Genomic DNA, 23,395 nt, shown 5'->3' on the forward strand with positions numbered 1-23,395 from the left:
TATATTTCACAAAGTTTCTATTTTAGTGAATTTCATGAGTCTGGTGGCATTCTCACAAATTTAACAACATGTGAAGTTATCAACTCAGACCGTGACATGAATGAAATGTGCATGTGTATATATCTCCTTACCATACTGTACTGCATGATCAAGGATTTAACCACTTGCATAATTGTCCGGAAGACTCGATTTGCAACAAAGTATACTCGCAAAATATATGGTGTATACAGTAATTATTTTATCTGTTGCTGTGTCTGAAGAATAACGATGAAGAGAAGTCAAACCAGACAAATTAACTCAGAATTGTTCATCTAACCTTGGCAGTGTTGAATGTCTGGTCAGGTGGGCCATCAGCAGCTTGGACCATGTCCAGTCTTTCTCTTCCAGCCTCCAGCCATTTCACAAATGCCTCCTTGTCTGCCTCATACTCCCTCCATTTGGTCAGCAGCTTCTCCAGGCTGCATCATAAAAGATATAAAAAATTAAGGAAATGTGATAAATGGAGAACCAAAAACTGAATGGTTTGTTATTCCGAAACAGACAAACTGAAGATATCTACAGCTAAATCCAAACATTTGTGGAATGGCTCTTAAGATCTTTAACTCCAGAGGTTTGTTAATCTGAGAATGAAATAAGGCTATTATTCCGAAGGGTATTTTAACCGAAACAATGCAATAAAATTTGTTATTCCAAAGGTTTGTTAAGCTGAAAATGAAATAAGGTTCATTATTTCAAAGATTTTTTTATTCAAAAATGAGAAAAAAAAAGGTGCATACTAACAAACCTTTGAAAATACAAACATAATTTTTTTTCTGCATAAATGAACCTTTTTTTTTTTCTCTTTCTGTATAACAAACCTTCAGAATAACAAACCTTATTTCATCTTCTGATCAATGAACCTTCAGGGAAGTGAACCTTTGAAACAGCAGGTTTACCTTTCTAGTCTTGTCTTCAGCCCCTTTCCTCCCTCATAACACCTCTTTTGACAGGCACCAACTTCTCGCTGGATCGCCTGGCTTACAGCTTCCGGCGATATCGGCTGCAGCTGCTTGGAGAGTTTGCTCAAGGTGGCAAGAGCGGGCTCGACATTGGCATGAGAAGTGACAGCGGCCTGTGTAGATGCCATCGTGAGATGGTCATCAATAAGAATAAAGACAAACACTCATCAGCTTGACCTCATGGTGAAGACAGTGAACACTTCAAAAATTCTCAGGAAGTATGTTTTTATGACAAGTACTTAACATGATGCAATGTTATTTATTAATCATTCTAATGTTTGATATCATCTTTCAATGAATCACTTGAATTCTTCAAGTGATATTTTTTTCATGACTACATTGTGCATTCTTTGTACTTGTGTGTGTGCTTATGTGTCCGTCTGTCTGTCATTTTTTACCCAGTTTAATGGAATAGAACATCATTATGAAAAATCTATCACTACTAAATTAATACATGACATTAATCAAATGTTGTTCAAATCATCAAAATGTCTCTCTCGGCAATAGGAAAATGTCTGCATTCTGTAATAATGGCATACCTATATATTTTTTTTCATTGTACTTCCGAATAGATACAACTTGTATGCACTTATCTTCTGTAAAGTTTCATATCTGTATATTTCTGTTGGAGATGGAAAACAAGGAAAATATGCACGAAATTAGATGAATGAAATGAAGAAAAAAGTACAATATATATATAAATTTGTTTGCTCACCTGGCATTTTTTGACCTCATCTTCTATGACTTCTCTCCCTGGAGTTGGGGGAGGAACTGGCTTTGTAGTCTCCGCTACAGACTTGGAGACTACTTCTTCCAGTTTTTTCTTCTCTGTCTCAAAGTCCTGCATTAGTTTCAGGCACTCCTACAGACAGAGGAAATGAAGGAAATATTGCATTAAAACCTTGAAGAGTCAGTGAAAGAAGGGTGGTTCTGTAAGCAGAGCATTTTTGGGGTTCTATTTTCAAGATGGTGCCCAGGAATGCAGAGGAATTCATTTTACAGCTCTTTACTTCATTATGGTGTAGACAAGGAAAATGTAGATAACCTAGATAATTTTGGAAGACCTTGATACTACTTTGAAAAATAAGGAATGCTGCTGATAATACTTCTGTTGATTTTCATCATACTGCTTTACAGAAGAATAGTTTTATTACAGATTACAATACATGCATTTAAAGCTAATACTTTGCCATTGGTAAATGTCTTGAATATTTGATTCTGCGGGCAAAGCATACGTTTGTAATTTAGACATCTTTACTTAGGTAGTGTCAATCACACCTATTAAAATCAGCGAATATTCTGTGGAACACCCGAATCTCTTTCCATGCAAATGTCATCAATGAAATCTCTTTCCAGCCTCTTTCAAAAATTTTGAAACTAAAACATATCATACAAAAGCCTTTTCACCAGTTTTCTTGGGCTGACTAATATTTCATTGCTCTGATATCAACATGTGATACATCATGAGTCAAAACCACTGCATTTTTTAAAGTCTGATGATGAAATAAACCTTTGATTTTGTGGCAGCATCACATAGCATCTGGTCATGCTAGACAGTAAAATTTAGTGAAGTTAATCGAATGTCAGTGCTCTTCCTACAACCTTGGAATGCTATCTTTAAGAGTGCATCTGATAGAAGAGATTATATTCCACAAACTAAGAATCTTGCTATAGGATTGGTCAAGAGCTGATCACGTGATAAAGCGTAGTTTTGCCCATCACATCACCTGAGAAGAACTAGGTCACTTGATAGTATACAGTGCAACGCACTTTCCCTTCAGTGTCGCGCGGTGTGCGCAGCAAATTCATTGTTTTGTCATCTATAAAGACAGCTGTTTGTTTTGCTGATCTCTAGCAGTCCATACAGTCTTAACGCGAGATGAGTACACGCGAAATAAAAGTGCGTTGCACTGTGGACTATCATTTTTTAACTAGGTCACTTGATAGTACACAGTGCAACGCACTTTCACTTCAGTGCCGAGCGGTGCGCGCAGCAAATTCATTGTTTTGTCATCTATGCGCACACGTAGCCTAAGTCCTAAGGACACCTAAAGACAGCTGAAACGGTTTCCGATGTGGAATAAAATGGGAATTTCTAGGACCCTTGATGTGGAATATAAAGCAAACAATCAACTTTTAGTTTCAGGCAATGAGACAAACTATCACTTCCTCGGCGATCTGAATGTGTACGCTATCTTTCCTCAGCTGCGCTTCGGAAAGATAGCTACATCCAGATCGCCTTGGAAGTGATAGTTTGTCCCATCACCTTCACCAACGTTGATTATTTGCTTATTATATACCTGTTGATTCTGTAGTCTGTCTTTGGTGTCAATGACCACTTTTCTCCACTGTTGCTCCAGAGTGATGGTCAGCTGGCTGACAAATCTTGGACACTTTGGATCCTTTCCAAGAGTCTTTCCCTTTTCAACCTGTTTCCTGACAGTTGGCTGCAGCTCCTCCACTCTATCAAGCACAGCCTACATGGCATTGAGACAAAATACAGGAACAAAAGAATCCCCATTTGAATAATGTTTATAATGATCAGTCTAACACTTCTTTTAAAAACGAGAAGAGTGAGGTAACATGTCAAGACATACATCTTATCAATCTGCTATCAGATATCTGAACACTGAAGCTGAATATTCTGTATTGTATTAGGTGAAGAATTATAGATCTTTCAAAGGACATATGTGAGATTTGATGTTGAAGACTTGTTATCATTATATTCACTCTACAGTAATTTCACAGCTGTCTAGAAAAGAGTTTGATATTTCGCATTGGTGACGGGTGACAGATAATGTTTTCAAAAAATATATATACATGTATATATATATATATATATATATATATATATATATATATATATATATATATGTCTGGAAATACATACTTCAAAAGAAACAATATGAATACAAAAAAAAAAAATAAAACTTACCTAAACTAACCTGGATTTCACATTATTCCACATCAGATGATATTAGTGTCACCCTCTAGGATTTATCATAATATCACTAAAGTCTTATGATTTTAAACAAAGTCTAGAAAACATCACAATGTTACCATGACAACAAAACTCACCTCTTGTTTGGCAAAGCACTCTTGGAGTGTCCTGCTATCCTCCCAGGAGATATGTCGCTTCCCTTCTTTGCTCAAGCCGTCAACTTTTCCTAACATCTCCGTGATGTCATCCCTGCACATCAGCCACTCCCGTCTGACGGGTGTCGTGGCAACCGCTTCCTCGAGCAGGGCCTTCTGGGAGGACAGGCGGTCGGAGAGGACAGCGAGACGTGCGGACTCCTGTCGAATCTTCTCCACAGGCGTGTCCTGGCTGATTTCACTGAGGTCCTCGCCGAGCCTGGCAAGGACCTTTTGGGATGAGTCGCTGGCTTGCAGTGAATCCTGTGAACACAAAGAGAGCAATCACATTCTCACATACAATTTCCTGAAAACTTTTGTCTCATTAAAAACTTACTTCTGAAAAGACACATCCTCTTCACCCCTCCCCCCCCCCCCCCCACACACACACACACATGCACCTAATAGTTTTTGTTTGGATTTTGACTAGACACAATTTCTTTACCAGAAGTAACTTCAATGAACATCTGTTTTATTGCTTTTCATATGTAAAGTTTGTGGTTCAAGAAGTGTACTATGTATGCTAAGTACTACAATATACTCTCATACTTACAACTCTCAGATTTTACTCTCCAAGACAAATCCAAAAAGCATTTTTTTTTTTATCCCTAATCAGACACAACCGACAAGAATTCATTTCATCTATTGCACTTAATAGCAATAAATTTACCTTGGACCTGGCAACCATCTTATCTAAATCTGCAACTTGATCTGCCTGTTCCAGATCTTGCAAGACTTGCTGGACCTCTTCAGTACATTGTTTCACTTTTCCAACACTGCAGGAAATAGCACAAAACAGAAAAGAAATGCAGAACACAGTCTCAATTGAAAAAAATTCAAATCAAAGACAAAAGACTACTGTAAAAGTAGAAACATATGTAGCGTAAAGCTTTCACAAATTGGAGCTGTCGGCCAATTACTACTGGCATTCAATGCGTTGTGTACACATGCACTTTCGTGAATACACTGTATATTTGGCTCTCAAGAAATTTGCAAAATTTTATGAACGCAAAAATTTCTGGAATTACAGTATATCATTATATGAAGCATGTACACTTTGTAATACAATTTGAGACTGATTTGGCTGTGAAACGAGCATTTCTTTTTTCCAAATCACTGCCACAGGGAAAACTGTAAACTAGAGTGTGAAACTGGTTAAATCTTTACATACGATTAACACACAAGCAAATAAAAGTGAATTCATCATCTTACTCTTCTTCATACTGCTGCCACCTCTTGGGGGCGAGTTGTAGTCTCCTTTCCAGACTCTCTGCATCTTGCAGTGCTCTCTGGAACCTCTGTTTAGTCTCCTGGCAAGCCTTGTCCATAATTTGGGCATCCTGCGGCCTGGTCTTGGAAGCTTGGTCCTGGATGGTTTCTAGGACTTGCACATGTCCAGCCATCGTTGTGAGCGTGTTGGACTTTTGGAAGAACTCCTGTGAGGTTGAGCATGAAAATAACAGATCTTGCTTACCTTAGATGTGGGAAATAGATGCTTTGAATTTACTGCATTGAATATTGGTATTTTGTGATTATGGACTGGAAATATCTGCAATCAAGAGCTACAGGAATGGAATGACAAATAAATATGTGGTATTATCAATTTTCTGGAAGCAATCTCCCACCTTGGGGATGACTATGTACTGCATTTGTGCAACGAGAGCCAATACTTTGGTGTAGTGTTCTTACTTTTACATAATCAATGCTGACTTGCAAAATTTATGAAAATGAATGCATCATAACAAAATAAATAGTATGTTCAGCATGCTATACAACTTGTCGAGAGAATTTCATATTAATGGCCCTGAGAGGGCTTAAGAATATCTGAGAATGAAACATCAATCCACTATATGAAATCAATGCTATGACAACACCACTTTAGCTCCTACCTGGTGTTGTGCCAAGACCTCTTCTGGGGCCTGGCCTGCCTTCAAGGTCTGCCTCTCTCGAGCCAGCTGGGACTCTGCAGCCTTCAGCTGGTCCGAGAGCTGGGCCTGCACCTCCTGGAACTGGAGTCTGTGGATTCTAATCGGGGCCTCAGAACAGACAGCCTGTGTTTACAGATGGAGACATAAAATTATCCATGTGTCATGTGCTTTGGTGCAGAAGAATGTAAATGCCTGCTATGTGACATAATGAACTGCATAGATGATGTGGTCTGAGTTCAATTACATTGGTACACAACAAGTGACAGTCCATTCCAGATGGATGCATTGTGACCGTGCACCACAAAACGAAGAAAAAGTCACACACAGTGATTTCGTGTGAGGACTGAAAATAGATGAAATGGGTCAACCTAACCATCTTTAGGTTTTTAATATTTTCTTAAAGAGCAAGTCTTTTTCTGTATTATATCAAAGTTTGGTATCATAAAACAAACAGGAAATTGTGTTTTCAGCAGTTTTTCTCAAACACTTTTTTGTGGAACAGTGTGATTAGTTGTTTCTCATAGAACCCTCTTTCCATTTCTCAAAAACCCTGTCCATACACTTCACTTTCAACGCCAATAACTTTAAAGAGAACAAGGCTACAGCGCTGAAAGTTGATATTAATCATCTACATAATGTGCTAAAAGCATGCTTAATTTCAGCTTAACCTGATAATCCCTTCATTGTTGTTTGCTCTGGTGGTCAACATCCTGTTTTTTGTTCAATCCATCCAACAGCTAGCATAGCTTTGTAAAGATTAAGCACTTGAATACATCATGTACTTCAGATTTCAGACTACTCAGTTCACACTTTCCAGAGTATGTCCTTTCTTTCCAACATTTAGATAGGTTAGGAGAGTCCATTTGAATTGAGTTATACATCATTTTAAAGATTAGAGTCTGCTCCTTCAGAACCTACTCTTAACTAGAAATCGATGGCTGGCGACTTTTTGTTTGTTTTGTGATGCAGGGTCACAATGCTCATAGTCGCTTTAAATCACACAAAAACTTTAACCCAGGCAGTCTCAATGCAAACTTGAAGGGAACATGACATCCATGATCACAGTTTTTCCCTGTAATTGCCATACAAGGAGTGCAACTTTGCACACAGGACTCACACAGGGTCTCTCCAAGTATGTCTGAGGCTATATATTATAGCTCACCTGGTGTCGCTCTTGGAGCAAGTCCATTCTCCTCTGTACCTCCTGCCTCTTAGATGCGGGCAGGTTGTGGAGCAGGCTCTGGGATGCCTCCAAAAACTTTTCCATGACTGGTGGTTTACTGTCTCCAAACATTGCCTGCCAAAGGAATTAACAGGAAAGAGTTTATTTTTGTTTGGTTTTATCATGATATCATGCAAAGAGTCTCTGAGGGTACATGTATACATTTATCCAAGCTAGTGTGAAAGAAATATAGTGTCTCTATCATATGGTGGAATTGCAACAACACCACAATAAGACCAATCTATTTAAAAAGTACTGAAGAGAAACTTACTATGTCATAATGAAATTTGATATATTGCATCCAGTGATCTTCCATTGAGAACAAACATATCAAGTATTGTGCTCCTATTTCAGGTTCCACTAAGGCCATTATGACATAAATTTCAAAGTAATGGATCAAAAACATAACTGAAACGAACAGTTTGCCAAACATGCAATTTCATGTTTTAAAGGTCCTTCATTTTCTGACATTCTAGAACAACCCCACTCCTATGGGTTGGAGTGAAATGGCCATCTTGGTACAATAAATTCTTACCAGAAATCTGATTATAGACCTCACAGTCTCTTTATCCATCCATGTGTAAAAACGACAACCACATAAATACAACTGGAGGCAATATCAATATCACTACAATCACAAAATTTGCAATCAAATCTGGAATAATATTTCTGATTTCCCTCACCTTTGTTCTGTCTAGTTGCTGGCTTGGCGTGCCTTGGGTGTCTCTCAGCTGCTCCTCAGCAAGCGATAACCACTTGTTGAGCTCAGCCTCTTGGGTCTCAAACTTGGACCAACTATCTGTTTCTGCTGAGAGCTTGGATTCAAACTCCTGCTCTTTGCTCAAACAGTTCTTTAGTCAATGCACAAAAGAGGAAGGAAACAAAAAAAAAACAAAAAAAAGAAGAGAGAAAGAAGATGTTGGGTTCAGTATAAAATTTAATGAAGTACAGCAATCACATGTCACATGCAATAATAATGTCACAATATACATGAATTAAATGCGTTTTCTAAAGAGTGTTAGACAAACTAACAGCACGGAATTGCACAAATATTTATTACTTAGAAAAAAAGTGAAACACAATCCTCTCTTCTCATTAAAATATTAATTAACTGACTAGATGGAGAAAAAAAAAAACAGTTCCATATTGTCCTGCAACTTTTTAAACAGTGAAATCTTTTGAATAACGTGTATGCTTTGAATAATGCATGAACTATACTGGGGAAAAAGTTTTGCAAAGAGCCTCCATTAGGGCAGGGGTCCCAAGGATTTGCATCCATTGCGTGCACATGAAAACACTGAGAGTGAATCTTACCTGTAAGCGAACATCCAGGTTGGACACTGTTGTCTCTATGATGGTGGTGTCAATGTAAGTGCACTTGAGGTTGATGATGTAGGTCACGGCATGACTCTTCATCGCAAGCTTCTTCTCAACTTCTTGAGATTTGGCGAAGTGACTCTGTAAAAGAGACAAAAACGATGAAACAATTGAAAACACGCAAATATTACTGCATTGATAGCTTGCACATGCATTGCTGACTCAAATGTGTGGCCAATTTCCAGCTACAGTGTATCTGATGTTTTGTATATTAAACATTTTATCTGCCAGTTCAAGAATTTGATCTTCTGTATGTACTTTTTTGAAATTTTTAACATATAGCTGACAGGAATGCCATGTATTGCACATTAAATCCACAGGGAAGTGATATATTTTGGAGGCAACAAATTATTCATGAACCCATTGAGAGGCTAAAAATGAAATGATGTTTACGTTTGCAAGTGCAATAATGAGGTTTACATGTGTCCAAGTATTCAAGTTCCAGCATCCCATTTTCCATACTAGAAAATTTCACAATCACTCGAATTTCTATAAAGTCATTGATGCTCTTTTCATTATCTGTTATATGTATTTTCTCTTAGAAGAAGCCAATCAATATCATTGTCTAGACACATTATACAAGCAAACAATTTTATCAAACCTTGTGTTTCTGCAATCTGACTTGCATAGCCTTGATTGGTTCTGTAGAAGATTTCTGTTGTGCTTCAGCCAGGAGCCTCTCAGCCTCTTGGACCCAATCCTGTATCTCCGGAAGTCCGTCTTCAAAGTCCTTGACAGACTTGAGGACTTCTCCAACCACTTTCTTTTTCTCTGGCAGTTTGTCCCTGGAGAAATAATGAACAGTCATTGACGCAATTCATGACATTTCTGAGTTTTGTTTTGTTTGAAAGAATGCCATAAGTGCCCATAATGTCATCCTATATTTGAATGCTTCCATCTTGTTGAAATGTTCTCATGTTGTTTATTCACTTTCACACACTGTAGTTTGAAGGATTTCTTTCCTCATCCAATAAAAATGTCTTGTTACCATACTTCATAAAGTGTATCTACACTGCAGCTCATCTCATATTTATGTGTCATCATGCAATGCTAAAATGTCAACTGCTTGCATAGCTTTTGCTTAAAACTGATTCCTTTCAGTGCCGTTTAAAAAGTTTGTGTAGTGACCTGTAGGTAATGTTCCTATGGGTTCGCTAAATCTAACTTGAAACGCATCAAGAAGAAACAATTGAGAAATTTATCTTCCTGATTTATACCTCTAAACAACCATCCAAAGGTGTTCCTAGTGATAACAATGAGATTCAACAAAATGCAGACCCACGGAGAAAAGCCTCGTCTGATCAAATAGTACACAAGTAATGTGTAACTTCCTTTTGTATAACCTTATTGTTTAGTTTTTAGCCATTACTGTCATGTGAAGCATCACATGATCAAGTCACCTGACATCCTCCAGGTTGAGTTTGACAGTCCGGAGAGTCTGCAGAAGCTGTTGAGCCTGCTGTGATCCACTGGTCTTAAACATCTCCTGGGCCAGGCCTGATAGGTGCTTGAAGGTACGCTCCTGGGCCGCTACCTGGCCTATGGCCTCCTGCATGATCACAAACAAACAAGGAAAGAAAGAAACAAACAAGCATAAAATGATCCTTTGGAACTGGAGGGGAATATGACAACACTGTCTTCAGAGTGAAAAGTATATAATGGAAGATTAAACGAGAACTTACCGTTTGAAGTTTAATATTAATTTTATGAGTAATTGGAGGGTGAGATTACGTCATATATGAGAGATCCCGCTAGTGCGCGCGCCACTCAATATTAGAAGCAAGAATGTGACCACTGATGTAGGAAGATAACGAGAGATTAAGTTACCGTTTGAAATTTGGGGGAGGGTGAGGTGGGACGTAATCTCACCCTCCAATTACTCATAAAATTAATATTAAACTTCAAACGGTAAGTTCTCGTTTAATCTTCCATTTTATATCGTAATTTCGTGAGAGATTACGTCATATATGAGATTTCAAAGCCAGTGGTTACATTCTCGAGGCAACCCCCCCGAAAAGGGGTAGGAAGCATACCTTACAAGAGGTTCCATTGCAAATCTCATTCAGGTTGAATGCTACAGAGATATTGTGTCTCCAAGAGTTCACAAGTTCAGGCAGTTCAAGACATGTCTGCCCAAATCTTAGGGCTTCACAGTCTATTTTTTGATAATTGTTTCTACAAAGGTTTTCTCAGCAGGACAGGGCTTGTTGTAGTACTTGCGAAAGGTTCTTTCGTTGGCCCAACCGGCTTGCGCAAGTATTTTAGATACTGGGAAATTTCCCTTATTGGCTGCGGAGGTAGACGCTGCCCGAGTAGAGTGCGCCTTGTAGATCTCTGTATCAATACCCGCAGCCTCCAAAACCTCCTTAATCCAGCGAGCGATTGTTTGAGATGATACCCTGTGATACGGTTTCTTGTAGCTAACAAAAAGGTACCGTTCACTAGCTCTGATTCTGCGGGTCCTGCTGATGTATTCCTGCAAGTACCTGACTACACAAAGTCTCCTGTCTGGCGGGTATGCCTGGAGCTTGACACTGTGTGAGTAATTTCCAGGCTTGCTCTGTTTTAGGAGATCATGAAGGTGAAAGGTGACTGCATTATCTCTTAACACCATACCATCCAAGCTTAGATAGTGTAATGATTGAATCCTTTGTGCTGAGATTAATGCAATAATCACACACAATTTAAGCGTCAATTTTTTCAGGTCCAAAATGTGCGCTGGGGACCAAGAACGAAGAAAATTGAAAACAAGGTTAACGTCCCACATTTCCATGTATCTAGGCTTGGGTGGGCGTAGCTGAAAGACTCCCTTCATAAACCTCTGGATAAAGGGATGGTTTCCAACTGTAAACATAGTATCTCGAAGAATCACAAATGAAGATAGAGCACGCCGTGCTAAGTTTATGACACTGTAACCTGCCCCTTTATCGAAGAAAATGTCACTCAGGAATTCCAGGATAGCTTGAACATCCGAGTACAAGTAGTTGCTGCATTTTTTGTCACAAAATGCTTTCCATTTGTTTATGTACACTGCATACTGTTTTTTAGTCCCTTTTCTCCAAGAGGAGGCCATTACAGCAGTTATCCGTGCATTCAATCCCGCATCTCTGAAGGGCTTGCACAGAACCTGCAAGCAAGAAGATCAATCTGAGTGTTTAGTGGGTGAGGAGTGTTAGAAACTGGCAATGTTAGTAAGGATTCACTCCTATGAATAACAAGTGGTTCCTCATTCATCATCCTGTTTAGGAGAGGAAACCATGGCTGGCTTGGCCATTTTGGGACTACTAGTATCCCAGTTGCATTATCAGATTTGATTTTTTGAATGCACTTAGCAACTAAGCAGAAAGGAGGAAATGCGTAAAAGTACCACTTTCCCCAATCGAGAGTAAAGGCATCAACAGCCTTGGCATGTGGGTCGGGCAACCATGTGACATAGTTCTCTACCTGCTTGTTAAGTCTGGAGGCAAATAGGTCTATTTCTGGTGTCCCAAAACGTATAGTTATTTCTTGGAAAACTGTGCGGTCAAGCATCCATTCTGTGCGGTCATTGAAAATTCTAGACATGCGGTCTGCCTCCACATTCAGCTTTCCTGGCAAGTGTGCTGCAGTGACCCAAATTTTACGAGTTTCGCACCACTGCCAAATCTCTCGGGCTGCCCGATCACAGTCAAAGGATTTAATGCCTCCCATGTTGTTAATGTACGCAACAGCAGTACTGTTATCTAGCCGTAACAAAACATGAATGTTTTGTGAATTAGAACAGAAGGACTTGAGTCCCATGCCAGCAGCCAGGGTCTCCAGATAATTAATCTTATTCTCCCTGGCTTTTTGCAGCTCGTCTTCATTCCATCTACCCCCTGTATGGGTGGTATGATCAGATGCCCCCAGCCTTTGCCACTGGCATCCGTGCACAATTCGAGCATAGGTTTAGGGTGTCGTAAGGGTGAGAAAGTAGACTGCACATTGTCTGTCCACCATTGCAGCTCTTGTTTTGCTTCCAAAGATAGGCTCATTTTTCTGTCAAAATGCCCCTTATTCATTTTGAGTGCTTTGATTTTGTCCCTTTCTAAAGCCCTGTAATAGAGCTGTCCATACTGGACTGCGGGAAATGATGCTACCATTTTCCCGATAATTCTAGCCACCTGCCTGATACTGGGGTTTGCCATTTGCATAAGTTCAGTGCACAAGGACTGTATTTCCTCTGATTTGTTATCAGGCAGTCGAATTGTCATGGCCTGAGTATTGAGAATGAAACCAAGAAATTGTATTTCTTGAGTGGGGCATAGTACTGATTTTTCTGGGTGTACCAAGAACCCAAGTTGTGCAAGGATGCTAGTGGTTTCAAAAACCGTTTGCAATGTTTGATTCTCACTTTCTCCAATAATGAGTACATCGTCAAGGTATCCAATTACTACATGCCCTTGCTCTCTCAGTAATGTGAATACAGGTTTCAGTAGTTTAGTGAATAACCTTGGCGCCGTGCTCAGGCCATTAGGCAGTACTTTGAATTGCCAAAGTTGATTTTTCCAGGAGAACTTTAAGAACTTCCTGTGTGTTGGGTGCACAGGTACTGTATAGTACGCGTCCCGAAGGTCGACTGAAGCTAAGAAGCTATTTTCTGAAATGAGTTCAATAGCAGTATGGATATTTTCCATCTTAAAATGCTGGTACTGGAGATATTTGTTGAGATCAGACAGGTCTAGGATAACGCGTGTACCCCCGTCTTTTTTAGGCCGTGTAAAAATATTAGACACGAATTCTCCAGTTTCCATCTGGCACGGTTCGATTACTCCCTTGTCATGGAGTTTAGAAATTTCAAGATCAATATCAGCCTCTTCGGCTTTATCACACCGAAAAAGGTAAGGGGGTTTAGTTCTAGATGGTGCACCCATCTCTTTACTGAATTCAAGCCTGTAACCACTTACAGCATTTAGCACATGTGGGTCTGAAGTAATTTTGCGCCACTTTGGGAGGAATTGCTTCAGTCGACCTCCTACCATAGGTTCTACATTATTATGACATAGCTTTGCATAATCACTAGAATCAGATGTCATGTTTACCTCGTCAGTTGAACTGGAGGTTATCGTGCTCTCTTCATCCCTGAGCCCTGCTTGCTGCCGCAGTGCGGTTGGTGCTGGCTGGGATGTGTGAAGGTGTGGGGAGCCGACGGCTTCCCCCTCCCCTTGGGGCGCTGGCCTAAAAAAGCATGGCTGGTAGCTCCAGTCCACGGTCCTTTTGCACCTGTAGGCCTAGTGACATCACTTGTACTTGCACGAGAAGTAGTCCAGCCCGCGTCGCGGTACTGTTGGGGCAAATTTGAGCTTCCTGATGTAATCTTGCTCCTGCCCTTGCCATATGCACTCCTGCCATAGTCATATGGGCTGAAACGCTGCTTTTTGTATTGTCTGCTATGCTCACTCCTGAGGACACCCTCAGTTGCTTTTTGTTCATCTCTTATGTCTTTCATTTGCCTTCCCAGGTCGTCACCAAAAAGGAATTTGGAGACCGGGGTAGAGGGCTTGCAGAGATGCTGGAATTGATAACCAATGTCTGGTTTCATGAATTCCTTACGCAAGGAATTTAGCTCGAAATTCGCACTGCACAGAAGTGCTAGTGCATCTTGTTGCTGTTCAGTGATATCCTGTGCCGACACTGTATGTATGTAGGCATTGATGCCTCTCGTGAGATTCTTTTGGAGTCTCTGAAATTTGAGGTCTCGTGTCTTTGAAAAGGCAGGTAGCCCATTCCAGATTCTTTGGTTGACTTTCGGCACATCCACCAGCTCACAGTTGCTGGGAATGGGGTATTTAGTGATCGTTTCATCTACCACTTTGGGCTCGAGCTGGTGGGTCAGAAGGTAGGCTGTAGACTTAGCAATTTCTGGGTCAATGGGGGGACCAACTTCCTCAGCCACAGCAAATTTGGCTGCAATGTTTGGCACTTTCTCCACTACAGAAGGGGGAACTTCGCCTTCTTCAATATCAAATTTGTCATCACGACTATCCCCTTGACCTGGTTGGATAATCACAGAGTTTTCATCCATATCTCGGCCCAGAAATGGTGCCGCATATTCATCATCATAATGGCAGTCAGTATCTGCCGAGTCTGAAGGGGAGTATTCAGAACGAGTCCTGATACTCTTTCCATTGCCACCGCCTTCACGGGCTGGTGTCTGCTTTGCCGACTGTGCCTCCACAAATTGAACAACCACAGCTAATTGGCCTTCAAGCTTGCCGAGTCTATCTTCCAAAGTTGAAACTTTAGAGGCCAGTTTGGCAGGTGGTTTCACTGTTTTGTTTGCACCGGTACTACCGCTAGGGTTAGCACTGCTTGTTGTAGTAGTACTATTACTAGTACCTGCCTTGCCGGCTCTAGTAGGCGTTATACCTTTGGCTGTCGCAGTTTTCTGCTTGCACTCTTGTGCGTGCTGGTCTCCGCGACCCCCGCCGGTGGCTGCCGGGGACGCGACTGCTGTCAGCAGCGGTGGTGCGGCTGCGCCGCCCACGTTTGGAACGTTGGTCGAAGACATAATTTCCGTTGCTGTTCAGCTGAAGAATGATCGTTAAAACCAGAAAAAACCTGGCAAAACCTCCCGTTGAGGTAACTTTCGCTATTACGTCGATCCAACTCGAACGAAAACTTGAATATTCAAGTGCAATTCCGGCGAATTTTCCGAGCACAGAAATTCGCGTGTTAGCAAGATGGCGGCGACTAACGAATTGAGTGGCGCGCGCACTAGCGGGATCTCTCATATATGACGTAATCTCTCACGAAATTACGATATAAAATGAGTACATACGTTTTTCAATGAGTATAACTATGCTTATCCCAAAATGGTCTGTGTGGCAGAGAAAATATATCACAGCAGAATCACAACAGAATGAAAACTCATTTGTAAAGGAATCAATCTGAAATGTCAGCAGTGCATTACATATTTGTTCATTTGCTTGGATGAACTATCAAAGTTCAACCCTTACAGTAAGAAGCAACTTGTATATGTAAAAAAAAAAAAAAAAATCAGTAGAAACTAAGGGATCTTTATACCAAAGGTTTGCATATATTCAATTTTCAACATATTGCACTGAATCAAGTAATGTTATCATAATCAAAACAGGATCAGGACTGACAGGAGGAAAACACATGGCAAGCTAGAGTGTTTCAATGAAAATAAGGATGACACAAACAGGGGAAAACTTACATCTAATTCTTTTAGATGCTGTAGCATCACATCCCGGGAACAAGGCACCTTCTGCCGCGACATGTTCATGGTAGAATCCAACCAGACATTTACTGCTGAGAGCTGGTTGTTGAATGTCTGCTGTTTCTTGCCTGTTTCTGCTGCGTCCATGAAGACCTGTGTGTGTGTGTTCAAGATCAGTCAGCAACAATGACACTCTCTAGCATATTTGTTGGGCAATGAAGGTACTAAGACATTTCTACATTCAGCAGATATTCATCAAATGAAAAGTTTTTGATTCCCTCAGTTGCAACAAACAAGACACCCTGTAGCAGCACGATGCATTCATATCATCAATTATTTATAAAGAGGAAAATATCTGATTCCCTGATACAAAAGCTTATTGACGACATCATACATGCTTTGAGGTGTTCACATCAGCCTAAGATGACCATCTGATGGCACGTCAATAATGTGGGTCACACAATGTGACTAAGACATGTACTTAATCTTTGTGAGCATTAATATGAGGAACACTTACATTTTTACCTCACTGTGATTACAATCAGTATGCAAAGTAAAGTCTTTGTACTCTTAGCATGATTATTGACCATCACAACAGGACCTGAGCTTAACTCTCTCAGTGTATCACCAATCTGTTTTTATACATAAGGGGCATTTTCAGATGGTGACCCTGATAGGGTTAAATGACTCCAAGGATGAAGATGTACTTTCAGTAATCTAAAAAAGACAGAAAAAAAATATATATACATATACATATATATATATATATATATATATATACATATTTTTTGTGTGTGTAATCAACCTGTTCCTCAAAGCTCTAGCTAATTTATCTTAGAAAGACTTGAAAATAGTAAATTTGGTAAACTTCCTGAGTGTCCTCTGACCAAAAGAAGCATTTGGTAGGAGCTCTTTATTATTTCCATGCTTCAAGGATGCACCCTTGCAAAACATATGTTAATCTAAGTATCATTGCGCATCCTTTGAGCGATATATATGGTGTAAGTGTACTTTACATCATGAGGCAGTTTCTTTACAAGGCACGTAGAACAGAAAATCAAGGATTCCGTCCATGACACTTCATGATTCCACCTCACAAAGTCACTGGTAATGTATTTGAAAATATCAAATGACTCTACATCCATCAGCATATTGAGTCCTTCACAATATTCCACAATAGTCACAAAATTATCACATGATGAGCTCAAATGCATACAATAATTTCAAACATGGGATTTGAATACTTTGAAAAGCTTTCAAGTAAATGCCTGTCTATTAACCCATCGAAGACGGACTGATTTTCCAATAATGCACCTTTCCCATTTACCCCAGCCCGAAAATACTCTGGACTAGCCTTCAACAGGTTAAAGAATGAGTAATTGTCTCCTTGCCACGCTACAGATCAACTTGAAGATGTCTCTTGAGGTTGTGGAATGATGGATCAATCACTCACCTTAGCCTTCCCATAGACATCACTCCACGCTCTGTTGAGGAGGTCGAGTTGGTCTTGGATCTCTCTTGACACCGCCGGCTGACAGGCCTCCATCAGGAATTCCCCATGGTGGTTCACAGCTGTGTGTTTCTTGGCCATCTCTGACAGGTTTGCAAGATAAGCCTGGAATCAAAACAAGCAGAAGATAAATGAAGATGTTGTTGCTGTTGTGATCACCAGCTGTCATATTCTACTCCTATGAACTAACATTTGCACTGGTTGATAACACCACACCGCACACTACAGGCTACTCTCATTATTACAAAGTCCTGGGACCAGCAGTTTTTTTGTTTTGTTTTTGTTATATCAATATTTCATCATAACCGAACAAATAAGGTATATAAAGAAAAACAGATGATGATTTTGGGCCCCACATTTATTCTTTCTTGTAACAGAATTTTGTTTTAACTGTGTCCTTCATAATGGGAGTGCACTGTGTTTCTTCCACGAAAGAGAATAATCGCGAGGTGAAACAATTACAGTACTCACTGCTTGATTGGTCATTCCTAAGAAGTAACTGAGACTGACTGACATTTAGCTGAATTGTATAAAATCAATGTCAGCTTAAAATGTCACCAAGAAACCTCTGCCTGCTCATCCAAAAGACAGAAGATAAATGAAGCAAATCAGTTTGCAGTAGCACTATCTTGCCTCTAAGATTTACAAGGTTGACTTTATTGGTACATCAGATTTCAAACATATGTTGCCAGATTCAAATTCAAAATGTTGGTAATAGATATCTACAAAATTAATAGAGTTTACTTCACACAGTGTCTCTGACTGTAGCATTCAAGTTAAAGTTATACTGTAAAACCAGAAACATTTGCAGCATGAAACTTTTGCGAATAGGAACCAACAGCCTTTTTCACAGTGTGAAACTTTCGCCACTGGCATTAAATGAATTCTGTAGACAATCACTTCCAAGTGCATTTTACTTTCGCAAATCTTAGAAAAAGATTCGTGCATGCAAAAAAATTCTGGTTTACAGTAAAGTTAACAACCAATATCCAAACGTTTTCAATAACTTCTATCCCTTCAATACTACACTAACTCACCATTTTCTTGTCATGGTCTCCCTGGGCTAGCACTTTTTCGGCTCCTTTCAGCCAGGGCTGAAGGTCAATGACCTGTGACCGGTAGGAGCTCCAGTTCTCGACGACCTCTTCCAGCATGGTGCGCACCGAGGCCACCTCGACTGTCAGGTTCTTCTTCTTCAGCTCCATGTCCTGGACAAATCGCCTGCACACTTCCCTCTCCTCTTCTGATTAGGTGAGAAAATGGAAAGGCAATTTGTTGGTGTTTTTTTTTCTTTCATTACTGCAAAACCAGAATCATTCGCGGCATGAAATTTTCACGAATTGCCACTGCATTCCATGCATTGTGTAGACAAGAACTTTCATATGCATTTTACTTTTGTAAAATTTATGAAAGTTTCATGCACACGTGAAACTTGGAACGTGTTTCTGTTTTTATAGCACAATGTAGTTTATGCCAAATTTTCATCCCCATAAGAGCTTGTTTTAAGATTTCTTTGACATAATAATAATAATAATAGCTGGTTTTTATATAGCGCATTTCACACTTAAGTGTCTCAATGCGCTTTACAGACTATTATTACCCCGGTCACTGGATACATGATTTCCAACCAGCACTAAACAGTGCTCATTCTCCACTCCCTGGGGAGCATTCCAGCCAGTCGCAGCCATTTTACAGGCGCGCACATGCTGATCAACCAACATAAGCTTTCTCATAGTAACATAGTAACATACAATCCATTCATGTCAAAATAGACAAGGTTATTAAGAAATTTTGTCACAACGAATTAAAAATCAAGTCCCAAAATCATTTCTCATGTATCTTTGAATACTTTATTTGTTTGGCTGTAACGAAGTTTTGATATAATGAAAGATAAATGCTGATCCTCAGGACTCTGGTTATAATGGGAGTCATCTGCATTAACTCATTCTCAACAGATTAAAAATTTGAGTATACCACAACATTTAGTGCACTGGTCACTGACAAGACCTGTCTTACCATCTGAAATAGTAGAAATGTAAGTCTCTGTCACATCTAGTAGCATCTTGAAGGTCACTTCATATTGTTGGAAGAATTGGCCAGTTTCAACGAATTCCTGCAAATGATAGGAAAATGAAGAATAGATCAAGCACAATCTGTACCCTGACATTCCTGACATTTCCTGCTGAAATTCACACTCAATCACTTCCAAATTCGAGTTCAATTCAATTTCATTCCATTGAAATATACGATATAAGCACACAATCGCATTGTTATATTGATAACAAAATGAAGGGATTGTAATTCAAATATCAAACAATACTTCAGAGAGTCTGACAACTCTACATCACACTCTGATGTGGGGAAATCTTACCACAACAGTGTGAACTAAATCTCAATTAGAGCTTGATTTTTTTCCCTTAAAAATTTTTACATTCTCTAACACTCTTTAAACATTTTTTTAAGTTTTGCTGTGTTTATTCTGTGATCAAACATCATATTACCCTCACTGCTCAGTCATATTAAATGGAAGAAATACAGAGAGGGCACATAGACACTCTGGCCAGGTGAGGTTGTTTAGACCTAGTTTCCGTGGCGATGAATGGCTACGACATAACATTTTGATACTCTATTAAGTACAAATGTAAGGGTCACTAACAAGGGATAGCTAAATATCAAGTTCATACCAGGTAAGTGCGTAGCAAATGTTGCACCTCCTTGGCGTCTCCATACTTGACCGTCCACGTCTGGAGCTTCTTCTCCGCCATGACGATGAAGGCCAGGAGACGGTACTTGATCTCCTGGTACTCCAGATGGATCCTATATGGATCCAGCACAAAATGAGAAAATTCTCAATGGAAATAAGCATCACAAACTCAAAGCTGACTAAATATGACATCGCTGAATTCTCTCCCCAATTCTTTGGCATATTTCATTCAACCTTCAATATGCAACAATTATGTGTAGTCATCCACAATGGAGTGACACCTTCATGTTTACAGGCACACATACACTAATATAGGAGCATCACAAGCACACTACCTCATAAGTGCCATAGAGTTTCTTTTCAATGCAATCTTAGCAGATTGTCTGGCATGCATGATGACTTCCACCCTTTGTTAGTAATTCCTCAGAATCCTTGTTTCACTTTGTTCTCCTTTAAGAAATCTTTTGCTGTCATCAAACACTGTGCATTATTTCAAGTCTTCAAATGTATGTGGTCTCACAAGATTGACATCCTGGTAGCTGCTGATAACTAAACAGGCCCAAGACCAATAATATTCATTACTTTCCTGGCATCAAATCATCAGAATTCTCATTTTAGATTTGCAATGAAGTTTAGCTCACATCATTTGATGACTACGACACTGTGCATTGATGAACAAGCACTTTAGTTCACTGAAGATTTTCATCGAGTATAACAAAAAGAACTCACTACAAACATGTAGCTAACATAAACATGTACTGAGAATTTACCTCAGGGGAAAGTTGGTGTGAGAGAAACCTGTGACACTGGGGAAATACATAGATTAGATGTGACACGTAGTTCTACACGTGATCCAAGTTCCAACATGGTTAATTTCTCGGCAAGTGACAAAAGAAAAACACTCTGCCATTATGTTCAATCATACTAAATATACCACTATATGGAAAGAGAAAAGAAAGTCCCTTTGCACCGAAAAATCAGAGTGATTGATGATCTATAGCAATTGTTGTAAAGTGAAGGTATAGACATGGATTTCCTTTGATTGGTTTCTTAGTTACCTCAGGTTATCCTTTGTCTGCATGACAACTGTGAGCCTCTGAGCCATGCTGTCTATGATGGCTGGTGGAACCTCTTGACCTTCGACCCTACCACCCTGCCGCTGTATCTCTGTGAAAGACCGGTGAATATCACTGCTGTGCTGAAAGTGCTCCTGTTCATGAAAAGAAAAGAAGAAATCATTATCAGAAAGGATAACTTATTTTTTCCTTCCCAATCCTGACACATATTAATAGTTGTAAAAATGTTAATTACAGGAGATGATATACTTTCTTGGATGTAGACTTCTACTCCGATGGCATCATTATTTGTGCTTTATTAACAGAATATCCTACGCACATGTTTGTGGTGATTTCTTGTGTGTGTGTGCGTGTGTGTGTGTGTGTGTGTGTGTTGCTGACAACAGCACAAGATCACTTAGAAATTCTAGCTGTTCAAACACATATCAAGTTCTCTGAGGAATGATTTTTTGTTTTTTGTTCTTTTTTTATTATTGCATGGATACATACCACTAATTTTTCTTTTCATAGTAAGTCACACTTTTGCAAGCATATAAAGATGGAACATCACTTTTTTTTCTTTTGGTATGGGATCCCAAAATTTTCCCTAGGATCAGTTGAATTGCACTTAGGATTGATTTTACAGCTCAGTGAGCACAGCCCCCAGCTGGGGAAAGCTGAATATATATGGGCTACCCAGCCATCTTCTCAGATGGAAAACGAAAACAAACAAACAAACACAAAAACAAACACACCTCATGCTCCTTCAGTCTCCGCTTCATCTGGCTCCAGGTGGCATCCTGAGACTCCAGGGGTTCCACCTCGCCCCTCTTCAGCAGCTCCTCTGCCCTGTTCAGCCACGCCCCGACCGCGCCCAGTGGACCGGGCAGACCCCTCTCCAGCTCCTTACGCCACTCCTCGTAATTTTCCGACACCTTGGTCCACCGCTCGATCAGGATGTCGCACTCCTCCCTGGTAACCGTTACCAGGATCTTCTTCTTCTTCTTCTGGACTAGTACTGTCATCAGCTGCTGCGTCTTGTCATGCTGTCTTTGGAATTCAAGGAATCTCTGCAGAAAAAGACAATAATGTAATGCACAGCACATCTTATCTTTCTTTTCTTTCTTTCTCTCTTTTTTTTTTTTTGAATTGAGAATAAGGTATTGGCACATTGCATCTGAGCATCTGAAAATTCATTTGGGACTCATTTGTCACTTGTAGGCTTCTCTGCATAATTTTTCACGTGGGCTTTAATAACAAGAGAAATTGTGTAAATGTGTAAAATTTAGTACAAAATAAACAAATTCATTTGCTCGTCTATTTTTTGCAGAAATGCTAGCATAGATGGAATCAACAAACAGTGCTCAGGCAAAAATGCAAGCCAAGATGAGCTTACTGTCTGCATTTGCATTTGGTATTTACCAAAATGTTCATATTACTAAAGCAGAATGTAGCTTAATTTACATCTTTATGGGCTCACAATTCAAACAGAATTGCACGTGTTTTGGATTTCTTGGCTGCTGTTTGCATTAAATTTTTAGCATCTTCTATCCTATCGTTCCTTTAATCACTGAACTGCTCGAAACTGTTCCTACACTGGTGTCTGGCTTGTGTTGTAATTCGCTTTGCTACATCTACTGACAATCGGATTAGTTCTTCATCATAAATGAAAGTCTGCATTGCTCATGCATTTTAGTGCATGTCAATAAGTTGAGCTTGTTGTTCTCTGCTTGCTCCAGAGAATAAAAGAAAACAATGACGAGCTGTTTTGGTCAAGTGGATAAACCCAAAGACTCTTAATCCCCAGGTCCTCAGTTCCAGTCCATTGCCAGCAGCTGTAGTGCCAGTACTTTATCCTCACTGCCTATCCCTTGAGAGGGGAACTACAGCTCTCGGTCCCATTGTTGTTTCCTAAGGAAAACTAACCACTTCATCCTTATGAGCCAAGTAAGAGAAATCCAAACTCATGCAATGTACATTATCTCCAGAAGTGCGAGGGTTTAACGGATCATCAAAGAGGATGACTTCCTACCACTGATACTCTGGTTTGGATGATGCTCTGGCTAAAAGTAAATTCCACTCAAACAAGCAGTTTTAGGGTTAAAGAGACCAAAATTAGGGACTTTCTACCACTGATGCTTGGTCACATTACCTGGTGCTCCCTGCTGCTTGGTTGTGACTAACTAACAGAACAATTCAACTCAAGCAATGTGCACTCCAGCAGCTAATGGGTTAAAAGGAGCAAAAAAGGTGACTTCTTATCAT

General features: G+C 39.8%; 1 protein-coding gene across 1 annotated transcript in view; it reads right to left on the bottom strand.

The window, feature by feature from the left end:
- The window catches only part of LOC139711121 (muscle-specific protein 300 kDa-like), a 311,965-nt gene that overhangs the window by 191,070 nt on the left and 97,500 nt on the right, over positions 1-23,395 (bottom strand). The window contains exons 10-29 of the mRNA XM_071623037.1: positions 21,886-22,200; positions 21,134-21,285; positions 20,056-20,188; positions 19,388-19,484; positions 18,409-18,614; positions 17,315-17,476; positions 15,859-16,014; positions 10,061-10,209; positions 9,262-9,445; positions 8,598-8,741; positions 7,967-8,134; positions 7,224-7,358; positions 6,023-6,184; positions 5,346-5,569; positions 4,804-4,909; positions 4,077-4,397; positions 3,299-3,475; positions 1,714-1,860; positions 936-1,111; positions 317-458 (exon numbers count right to left, since the gene is read on the bottom strand). Of these exons, the coding sequence (XP_071479138.1) occupies positions 317-458; positions 936-1,111; positions 1,714-1,860; positions 3,299-3,475; positions 4,077-4,397; positions 4,804-4,909; positions 5,346-5,569; positions 6,023-6,184; positions 7,224-7,358; positions 7,967-8,134; positions 8,598-8,741; positions 9,262-9,445; positions 10,061-10,209; positions 15,859-16,014; positions 17,315-17,476; positions 18,409-18,614; positions 19,388-19,484; positions 20,056-20,188; positions 21,134-21,285; positions 21,886-22,200 (3,456 nt within the window). The remainder of the gene's footprint in view (positions 1-316; positions 459-935; positions 1,112-1,713; positions 1,861-3,298; positions 3,476-4,076; positions 4,398-4,803; positions 4,910-5,345; positions 5,570-6,022; positions 6,185-7,223; positions 7,359-7,966; positions 8,135-8,597; positions 8,742-9,261; positions 9,446-10,060; positions 10,210-15,858; positions 16,015-17,314; positions 17,477-18,408; positions 18,615-19,387; positions 19,485-20,055; positions 20,189-21,133; positions 21,286-21,885; positions 22,201-23,395) is intronic.

The sequence above is a fragment of the Diadema antillarum genome, unplaced genomic scaffold (assembly GCF_040938485.1).
Source record: "Diadema antillarum isolate AM-2024a unplaced genomic scaffold, OU_Dant_1.0 seq00001612_RagTag, whole genome shotgun sequence".
Classification (NCBI taxonomy): domain Eukaryota; kingdom Metazoa; phylum Echinodermata; class Echinoidea; order Diadematoida; family Diadematidae; genus Diadema; species Diadema antillarum.